The sequence below is a fragment of the Petaurus breviceps genome, unplaced genomic scaffold, assembly GCF_028583685.1.
Source record: "Petaurus breviceps papuanus isolate PSGF00001 unplaced genomic scaffold, PetGlider_PUasm1.0 176, whole genome shotgun sequence".
NCBI classification, from domain to species: Eukaryota; Metazoa; Chordata; class Mammalia; order Diprotodontia; family Petauridae; genus Petaurus; species Petaurus breviceps.
Window position 1 is genome coordinate 8,497,134 of NW_027185771.1, and position 10,792 is coordinate 8,507,925.

The following is a 10,792-nucleotide window of genomic DNA, read 5'->3' on the forward strand; positions in this document are numbered from 1 at the left end:
AAAGTTGTAAGTGGAAGCTGGTATTTTAGTCCCAGCAAGGGGGAAGGGGAATAGGAAGGGGGGACAACTGTATCTTTGTGTGTAAGTAGATGGGGGGGCAGGAATATTTTAAGAATCAGCCAACTGGTAAGAATGACAGATGGTCACAGAGACTTCAGGTAGAGGCAAAAATAGGCCTGCTTTGCGACAGGACAAATCTCATGGATGCACCCCAGTTCTGTGAAGATGAGACATGTTCATTCCCCCAGATGGCCTCCTATAAAGGCACTTCCTGAGAGGGAGGTGGGAATTTCACTTAGAGAGAGACACAGAGACAGACAGAGACACAGACACAAAGAGAGACATAGGGACAGAGGCAGTGAGAGACAAAGAGAAAAGAAAACTTTCCTATCAGGACATGGGGGTATCCTGTTGATATAACACCAATAACTAGAATTTCAATAGTACTTTAAGGTTTGAAAAGCACTTCACATATGGGAACCCAATTGATCCTCATAATAACCCTATAAAGTGGGTCCGAGTTTATAGATAAGGAAACTGAGGCCAAAAGAGGTCAAGTAACTAGTCCAGGGTCACACAGCTAGAATGTGTCTATGGCAGGATTTGAACTCAGGTCTTCCTGATTCTAAGGCTTGTATTCTAGTCATTTCCGCACCCAGATGACTAATGAAGGAATATAGATGTGTTTCAGATGGGTTATAAGAGACTCAGCCCAATGTCATGAATAGAACACTAAGACTGGGAATAACAATATTAATAATAATATAATAATACATGATAGCAATATAATAATTCATTATATCACAATATAATCTATTAAATCATAATAATGCTAATAATATCTAGCATTTACATAGAATTTTAAGGTTTGCAAAGCACTTCAAAAATATTATTCCTTTGATCCTCACAACAACCCTGGGAGATGGTGCTATTATTACCCCCATTTTACAGATGAGGAAACTGAGGCAGACAGCAGTTCAAGTGACTTGCCCAGGGTCACACTGCTAATAAATGACTGGGGTGAAATTTGAACTCAGGTCTTTTTGACTCTAGAGACTTAGTGTCTCATGACCAATGGGAAAATCATCTCATCTCCCCAGGAATCTGCAAAGAGAGGTTTCTTTTCAGCCATGCTGTCCTCTGAGTCTAAAAGCTTATCCCCTTTGAACACACTACATAGACACAGGGCCAGGTTCTCTTCTGGTGTGTGACCCTAGAAGTCCAATAGATTCATGGAATCACAAACATGTTTGGCCTGGAAGGGCCCTGAGAGATAAAGAGGAAACAAGCCACTAATCCTAGTCCTGTGTTCAAAATTCCCTGTTGAAAATCAGGAAACTCAGCTTTGGTTCTAACATCTACACTCAGGTGTAAACCATATGGCAAATGGTAAACTTAATATTCTTATGGCAAATTATGAAATGTCTTTTATATAATAGAATCTAGAACCCAAATGACCAGGAAGCTCATAATTCCCCAAAGACGGAAAATTCCTGCCTTCCCCCAAAACTACATCCATCCCCTGTACAATGTACTGGCTCTGGAGGACTGAGGGGTTAAAATCCCATTCCTGATGCCTACAAGATCACATGAGTGACCTTGGAAAAGTCACTTAACTTTCTGGGGCCTCCAATTTCTCATCAGCAAAATGAGGGATGGGGTGGGACTAAAGGCCCTCGAAGGTCCCTTCCAGCCATAGATCCTGGATTTTTTTTTTTAACTCTGATCATCCTGAGGCCCCAAAAGATTCTGTTGTGATCATATGCAGTCATTCTAAACTTGAAAGTGGGTAATGTATGGGTGATGTCTCAGTTAACCAAAACAGTAAACCAGAACATTCAATTTCCCATTCTGGATTAAATTCCAGATTATGGATATCTTATATAAATGGGAGTGTGAGCTTTTCGGTAACCACAGTGTAGGGGGCTAGGACATAGGGAGGCAGGGACCAGAACATATGCTAGTGATGATACCTGCTCATTAGGAGCTGGCATTCAGGGTGGCATAGCGGATAGGGTATTGGAACTGGGATTCAGGAAGACCGAGTTCAAATTCTGCCTCTGAGACTTATTTGCTATGTGATTTCAGGCAAGTTCTGAGCCTCAGAAACTCCGTACTTAGATAAAACAAATCTCACTGCCAAGCTGTGGGTTTGCTATATGTCTTCCTTATGTGCCCAAGAAGCTAATGGGGAAGCTCCCCCTGGCAGCTGAAGTTGGAGCATTCTCCCATTCCCTCCTCCCCCAACAAAAAGCAAGTATGAGCCTTAATCTTCTCATCTGTAAAATGGGGATAATAAACATCTGGTACATTGTTTCACAATGTTATTGGGAGGGTCAAACAAGACGAGACAGGTAGAGTGCCGGGCAGACCTTGAAGCACTACATAAACACCAGTTACTATTATTATTTTTATTTTTTGCTTTTTGGAGGGCAATTGGGGTTAAGTGACTTGCCCAAGGTCACACAGCGTTTTTTGTGTTAAGTGTCTGAGGCCGGATTTGAACTCAGGTCCTCCTCACTCCAGGGCCGGTGCTCTATTCACTGTGCCGCCTAGTCACCCCTTGGTTACTATTATTTTTGACCCAGAGACCACATCCTGATGTGTTTTAGGCGACTAGCACTTGAACCTGGGGAGGAACAAGATGAAGTTAAATGCTGTTCCCACTGTCAGTAGGGTATGCACCCATTCCACTACATTCAAGACCAAACCAATGGATAAACCATCCCACTTCCTTATTGTACCAATTGAAGTGCAGACCATCCCATTACCTTCAAGACTATACCAATAGAGAAGCCATCCCACCTCTTTATTTCTCCAATTGAAATGCAAACCATCCCACTGCCTTCAGATTATACCCTTGGGTAAGCCATCCCACCTCCTCCTTATTGCTCCAATTGAAGTGCAAACCATCCCACTTACCTTTGGTCTCTCTCTGAGCCCCATGGAGGGCCACGCCAAATGCATCCATGCATCCTCTGAACACTTGAGAAGAATAGCTCCCATTTCTATGGGGTTTTAAGGTTTGTGAAGTGCTTTCGGCACAAGCCTGAGAGGTAAGTAGTGCAAGTATTATTATTCCCCATTTCACAGATGAGGAAACTGAGGCTCAGAGAAACTAAGCGGCTTGCCCATAGTCACACAGGTAGGACATATCAGGGGAGGGATCTGGACCCAGGTCCTGTGACTCCAAGTCCAGGGCTCGTTCCACCAGACTACAATGCCTCAGTTCTGCCTTATAGTTCTCCATATCCCTATTGAGAGCCCCAAAGCTCCATGAGCTCCCCCTCCCCACTCTCAAGACCTCCCTCCTACAAGGGGGCTTTCCTGCTTCCCACCATTGCTGATATCAACCCCAACTTCTATGTATTTAGCTGGCTGTGTCTGTGTCATCCCCATAGCTAGGAGAATGGAATCTCGTTGAGGGCAGGGGAGATTTCAGAAGTGCTTGGCCTTCCTGGGGCTCCTCCCACAGAGTGGCCACCTCCTGTGCCTGGGGCAGTCCCTCCACACCTCTGTCTCAGAGAGTCCCCTACCTCCCTCGAGACTTGAACCCTATCTTGTCCATGACTAAATTCTCATAGCCTTCTCTCACCTTCCTGCAAGAAACTCCTCAGTAGCTCCTGACCTTAAGTCAGGGTTGGGGTGTCTCCCTCTGATTAGAGAGGGTAGAGAGCTCTCCCCAGAGCCTCCATTTAAGGAGAGTGCTCAGGGCAGCATATCCGGGCTGAACTCCTGGATTTTATGCTTCAGCTCCTCATGTGTTGTTTACCCCCATTAGATAGTAAGCTCCTTGAGGGCAAGGGTTGCCTAGCATACAGTAGGCACTTAATAAATGTTTACTGACTGACTGATGCCCTTCAGCTGCTAGTACCCTCCCCTTCTTTAACTATCTTATTTATGTAGATGCTGTCTCCCTCAACAGAATGTTGGCTTCTTTAATGGCAAGAACCATTTCTTTTTTTTTTTTTTGGTCTTTATACATGCTTGGCATTTAGCACACGGCCTGGCATCTAGTGTGTTCTTATTCAATGTTTATTGACTGATAATTAAATTGAATGAATCCAAACTTTGACTCTCCCCCATTCACTAGCACAGGGCTCTGTATACAGCAAGTGCTTAATAATGATTTATTGAATTGCCTTGCCTGATGGGCAGTTCAACAGTTTGCAATTTCTCAGTGAAAACAATAAGCTTTCTATCCAACGGGGAGGCCATTTTTTATTGATTCCTTCATGTGGCCCCTTCTCAGTCTCACAGATCCAGCCCTCCCCAAACTGGGGTGTCTAGCAAGGGGGGAAGGAGGAGACACAACTGATCATACATTAGGAAGTATGCCTGGGGATGCTGAAGGTAGCCCAGAATCCTGGTTAGACCACTGGGGGGTATTTATTGGGAAACCCCAAACCTAAGACCCTGCTAATAGAAGGACCATGCAGTACAGTGGAAAAACCATTAGATCTGGAGCCCAAAGACCTGGGTTCGAATCCTGTCTCTGATGCTTCCTACCTGTGTGACCTCGGGCAAATCACTTCCCCTCCCTGGGCCTCAGTGTCCTCATCTGTAAAATGGGGTGTTTGGACTAGATGTCCTCTGAGGTCCCTTCTTCTAAATTCTCCATCCTCTAGGGAGGACCTCCGCTATCACGAGAGCCCCCCCTGTGGCCTGCCTCTGTCCCCAGACTGAAGAAGAAGAGAAATATTCCAGGCACTCACCGTACTGGACTTAAGCTCATTGCCATTCTCCTCATCGGATTCTAGTGCAACAGGTAAGGATTTCTGGGGCGGGGAGAAGGTTAAGTCCCATCGCAGGAGCCGGGGCTCGGCTTTGTCCCCGAGCCTTAGGTTTTCCAGTTTTTGCACGGTGGGCTCAGCAGACGCCAGCGGCCTGAAGTTCTCCTTGTTCTGGGCCTTGGAGCGCAGTCTCTGCACCCCGAAGGCCCGCTCTTCGGAGCGGTGCTCCTCTGCCAGGCCCCGGCAGGCCCCGGCTTTGCTGTAGTGTCTCTTTTGGGCATGCACCTCTTGCATATACGAATCCATCCTCAGCAGGGGCTTCATCTCCATCTCGTAGTTGCTCAGCTTCTCATCCAACTCCAGCAGCTTGGGGTTCCCTGAGCTGTGGTTGCTGGATCGGTGGTGGGAAGTCCACGAGAACGGGGTGGGGGAATCCGCCCACCTCTCCCGGGGCTTGTGATTCCCTGCCGACGCCGCCGGGTGTTTGTGACCCGAGCTGCGGCCGCGGTACTCATCTCCTGGCTGGCAGCTCCGCAGGGCACCACTTCGTACCCCTCGCGACCCCCCTACCTTCTCCTCGTTCCAGCTGTTGGGTCTTAGGTAGTCCCCGCCCCGGCCCTCCAGCAACATCTGGATCTCCCCACCTCGCTCTTCATCCACAGAGATCTGCCGGGAGAAGTGGGCGCTCTTGTTTCGGGAGGTGGGGACTGGAGGGGGCGTGATGGAGGGGCTGGCAGGAAAGCTCTGGAGGGGGCTGTCATCAGGGGTGAGGTCGGAAGGGGTTGTGCCTTTCCGGTACAGCTCAGGGCTCTCCTGTTGCAATGGGGTCCCTGTGGAGATCACTTCTATATCGTCGCTTGAATTCTGACGCTTTGGCCTCTGGCATTCAAGTCCTTTATAGAGGAAGATATGAAGAAGAAACCCAAGGTCAAGGTCACCCAGAAAAGACTGGGGGGGGGGTCCTAAGTGGGAAATCTTGTCTTAGGAGGACTCAGAGCGTAAGGGGCTGGAAAGGGCTGGAACACAGCAAAGAAAAGAGTTAGTCACACAGACCCTGCCGGGACAAGATTTTAGTGACAATCTATTGGCTGGTCTCTCCATATTAAAAGCCCCAACATCACATGATGGCCTTGTCCCCTGCCCATCTCACTATGCTGGAGCCTCTTGTTTGACCTCCAAACAATGGTGAATTATCAGTAGCATCCACAGCCATGGCTCACCCTCTCTGATCCAGCCAATTATTAACAGAAAAGGAGAAAGAGAAGAAATAAATACAGTTAAAATTGGTATGACATCTTTCAGTTCTTCAAAGTACTTGCTCATTCTCCAGGGAGGGAAACTAGGTATTATCATGCCCATTTCACAGATGAGGAAATTGAGGTACAAAGTGGTCTTAATAGGAGTGAGTGTTGGATTTATAGTCAGAGGATGTGGGTTTAATCCTGGCTCTGCCATTTGCTACCTATGTGATCTTGGATAAGTTTTTTAATCTCTTCAGCCTCCAGTTTCTTCATCTGCAAAATGATGGAATGGAACCGTGACACCAAGAACTCTTCTAACTCAAAATCTATTAAGTCACATAACTTGGCCAAGACAACACAACTATATACAATACAAAGACTAGAATCTGCATCTCCAGGTGACTCCCTCAACACTCCAAGATTTCCTTGCCTCTGGTGCATGAATAGATGTTGAATCTTAGAAATGGTCCATGCTTCAGCCAACTTACCTGGGATTTCCTCTTGCCCCAGTCACTCCAGGGAGCAGGGGGGTGGGATGCATAATGGTGGGGATGGGAAGGATGGACATAAATAATATAGAAATGATTCATCAAGAATGGCAGGCTAGACTGGAGTAAGCCTGAGAAGGGTCTTAGAGGGATGGTGGGGCCCAAGCTGAGCTACCAGCCAAACATTGTAAAGGGTTACTAGGAGAGAAAATAGACTCTTTTCCCCACAAAACCATTCCAGTTTTTCCTTCTCTGGGCTTCAGCTTCCTGTACTGTGAAATAAGGGGTTTGCACTACCTAACCTCCAAGCCTCCTCCTGTTTTAACATTCTACCAGTCTGTAAGTCTCTGTGATCTCCAGTAGTCTGAGACATCTGTGCACCTGCTAGGAAAAAGGGGGCATCAGAATAGAGAAGCTATCCTTGAGAGCAGGGACTGACTCTCTCTCTCTCTCTCTCTCTCTCTCTCTCTCTCTCCACCCCCGTATTTATGTGTGTATATATGTATGTATGTATGCATGTATACACACATATATGTTTTGTGTGTGTGTCCTTAACACTTAGCACAATGCCTGGCACATAGTAGGTTCTCAATAAATATTTATTGACTAACATCAGTATTCCTAGATAACAGATCCTTGAGAATAGGGTCTCTCTCTCTCTGTTTCTGTCTCTGTCTCTCTGCCCCCCATATGTATATATATATATAGTTATGTATGTGTGTTCCAGCTCATAGGGTCAGAGGATTTATTGTTGCAAGGGACCTTAATGAACATCTAATCCAACAACTTTATTTCTGGGATGGGGAAACTGAGGCCAAAAGAAGGGGAATGATTTGCCAAGGTCATTCAGACAGCAGGAAGCAGAGCTGGGATACAATCTAGGTGCTCTGATTCCAGAAGTCTGTTGTTCCCTGGTCATACCACCTTTTCCTAGTGTGCCCCTTCCTCCTGCTTCCCACTACTTGCTGGCTGCTAAATAGATTGAACCAGGTCTGTAAAGCGACTGAATGAAGCACTGGGGCTGTTCTAAGTAGTGCGCTGGAGGCTGGTCCCATTCATAGTCTGTCTTGTCCTCTGCCCCCCCCCCCAAACAGCTAAGTCCACGGGCTTTCTTTGTGTGATCCTCTGTCCTTGTATTCCATCCATCCTGTGGTTACAAGGGCCCCCAGAGATAACTGCCCATTCCCAGTTGTGCCCCTATAGCTCCCTGCTCTCCTCCAAGGCCCCTCCTATGCCTAGACAGGTCTTCACTCCAGCATCACAGGTATATTCAGACCTACACATTAGCCAAGTCATTCACCTCGCCCCATCCTTGTGCCACCTGCCAGTGCATACTGCCACTTCTCCATCACTGCCCTCCTGGTCACAAGTGTGATGGGTCCTTGTCAAATTTCAGGGGCAGGGAGGAAGGGGTCTTTGTCTTTAAACCTGCTGCTTGCCCCTGGCATGCCACAAGTGGCACAGGAAATTCTACTAGTGCCCCTTAGGGTGGCACCCTCACACTCCTAGGCCCAGAAAGTCCTAGAACCAGAGGTTTAGAACCTGATGAGAGCCCCTGAGGGAGGGCACTGGTAATAGCACCTGGGGAGGGCCTTTGTGAGGGCACCAGCAGGAGGTGCTGGTGGCAGTCCTGTGCCATCCTGCTCATCTTCACAATACTGCCTTTGAGCAGCTTACCCAGCTGGGAAATGATCTTTGGCTAAAATTAGTTCCTGAGCATGTGATATTCCTGGAAGAATCATTGTTAAAATGCAAAGCAGTACATGCAGCCTTTACGCTTTGATTCCAATTTCTTTGTTCCTCTTACTCCTTTCCTGGGACTTCTAAGGCCCCAGAGCCAGCCAGCCCCAAGTCCTCCCTGCATTCCTCATGTACCCATAGGCCAACCACCTTATTCAAGGTCTGAGGGAATTGGGGGGGGGGAATAAAACACTCTGTGGGAATTGTAAGCAAAAGAAGAATTCCTTCATAGCAGGGTTACTGAGCTATAGGAACCCTTATTCATTCAGGACCCTCAATATTTATACAATATGGGCTAGGGCTCCTAGCAAGCACAAGAGACTCAAGATTTAGTTGTCAGGATGATGTATTGAATCACAGGTGCCTATGTTTTCCCATCACCATCCTGGCTGCTGGACGTCGTCCCACCTAGCCCAAGCCTGTCCAGGGCTGCTCTGGCCCAAGGCCCAGACTATGGTAAAGCCACCACCAGCAACCAAAGACCTCAATGGCAGATCTGGGAATGCTGGTCTTGTAAAGGCTGCTAAGGAGAAACCGAAAAGACAATTATGGTGGAAAGACCAAGGAACAAATTAAACATAAGATAATGATGCATCATCTTCAGGAGCAGATAGAGAATTGGAAAGGTCTCTGAGCAGAAGATGCTCTATGGGCAAGGGCCTAAGTATCTGTGAAAGTTGTAGGAGTGAGGCTGCCTTAAACTATTCGGTCCAGGAGCCAGGGTGGGATTATAAGAAAGAGGTGAGTTTGGGAGAAAGAAGGAAAGAAATAAAGAAAGAGAAAGAAAGGGAGGGAGGAAGGAAGGAGTGGAGGGAAGTAGGAAGAGAGAAAGGAAGGAAGAAAGAAAGAGAAAGTGAGAGAAAGAAAGGAAGGAAAGAAGGGAAGAAGGGAGGGAGGGAGGGAAGGATGGAGAGACGGAAGGAGGAAGGGAGGAAAAGAGGAATGGAGGAAAAGGCAGAGAGGGATAGGAAAGAAGGAAGAAAAGAGAAAGGAAGAAAGAGACGGAAGGAGAGGCAAAGCAAAGAAAGAAAATACCATTAAAATAAGTAAAGATATAGAAATATAAACAAGTTCAGAAAGAGGATACAAAGAAACAGGATTCATCTGGTTACTATCTTGTTAAATTTAATGTATACTTTTCCAAATCAGAAAGTATGTAAGAGAAATGGATAGTTTCATATGCGGTTCTCTTTGTTCTCTATATATTTAAAGGGCTATGCTAAATGATTATCAAATTCATCAAAGAGAGTGAAGAAGAGAAAGCCTTGGTGGGGGAGGGCAGGGTGGCGAAATGGTTGGAAAATCTGTCTCTGACAGCACAGGCCCCAACATGGGTTCTCCAGTACTCCCCAGAGTTCTCCATTCACCAAGCCAGGATTCAGACAGGTGGACTCATGGGGTGTCCGTGGGTGCTTAGCTGTGTCTGGAAGCTATGTTTCTGAAAGCCCAAGATGCTCCCACTACAAAGAGGGGTGAGGCTGAGGGATTAGGGCTAAGGGAGGAGGGAAGGAGACCCTGGAGGAGGACCATTGAAGAAAGCCCTTTGTCTTTTATGAACAAGGAGAAAGACTGTTGGGAAATGGACACACAGCATAGAGAGATAGTAGATATAGAATTAACTCTGGAGTCAGGAGAGTTCTGGGTTCAAGTCCTGCTACTGACACAGCCATGTGACCTATCCAGAATAAGTCAAGCCAACAAACTTTTATTAAGCACTGCTAAATCACTTAATGTCTCAGGGCTTCCACACAATTCTAGAACAATGGCTTAGTCTCTAAAACTGTGCATTGCTGATCTTCTTTAGGTAGAGGAAAAGTCATAGATAGATCTGGGCAGAAGGGCCTCAGAAGCCCTCTGGTCCAACCCCCTCATTTTTTATGAGAACGCTGCAGCCTAAGGAGGTGACATGACTTGTCCAGGATCACATGTAGTCATTGTCAGAGGTGGGATTTGAACTCAGACCCTCTGACTCCAATGACATTGCTCCTCTTGCTGTATAGTGCTGCCTCCCTCCCCGAGCAGTCTTTCTCCTAAATGAATGAGATCAAAGAAGGGAGGCCTGGACATCTCCTGCCAACCAGAGGGCTTGGACCATGAGTGTGGAGAAGTATACATTTGTGTGTTCATGCACATATACACACACATGATGTGTGTGTGGGGGGGCGCCAATGCAACTATAATGATCCAGGGAGATGAACACCAGACACTTTTCTGGGCTGTTCACTCTCAACCTAGGAATTTAAAATGTCAGCATAAGGTGCTGACAGAAGGAATCTGACAGGCCCACAATTCTGTTTGGTTTTTTTGCAAGGAACAAGTCTTTTGCAATGTACAAGGAAATGAGGGGCCAGCAGTGATGATGACAACATATAGCTTTATACACACCACACACACGTGTACATGCACATGTGTGCACACACAATAAACGCATGCACACAATACACATTCACACACAATAAACACACGTACACACATTTACACACATGCACACACAATAAACACATGCACACACAATAAACGCATGCACACATACACATTCACACAATAAACACACACATTCACATACATGCACACACAATAAACACATGCA

The 10,792-nt window shown here is 46.6% G+C and overlaps 1 protein-coding gene across 1 annotated transcript in view; it reads right to left on the minus strand.

The window, feature by feature from the left end:
- JPH3 (junctophilin 3) overlaps positions 1-10,792 on the minus strand; it is a 198,321-nt gene that overhangs the window by 16,289 nt on the left and 171,240 nt on the right. Inside the window, exon 4 of the mRNA XM_069085594.1 lies at positions 4,716-5,626. Within this exon, the coding sequence (XP_068941695.1) occupies positions 4,716-5,626 (911 nt within the window). The remainder of the gene's footprint in view (positions 1-4,715; positions 5,627-10,792) is intronic.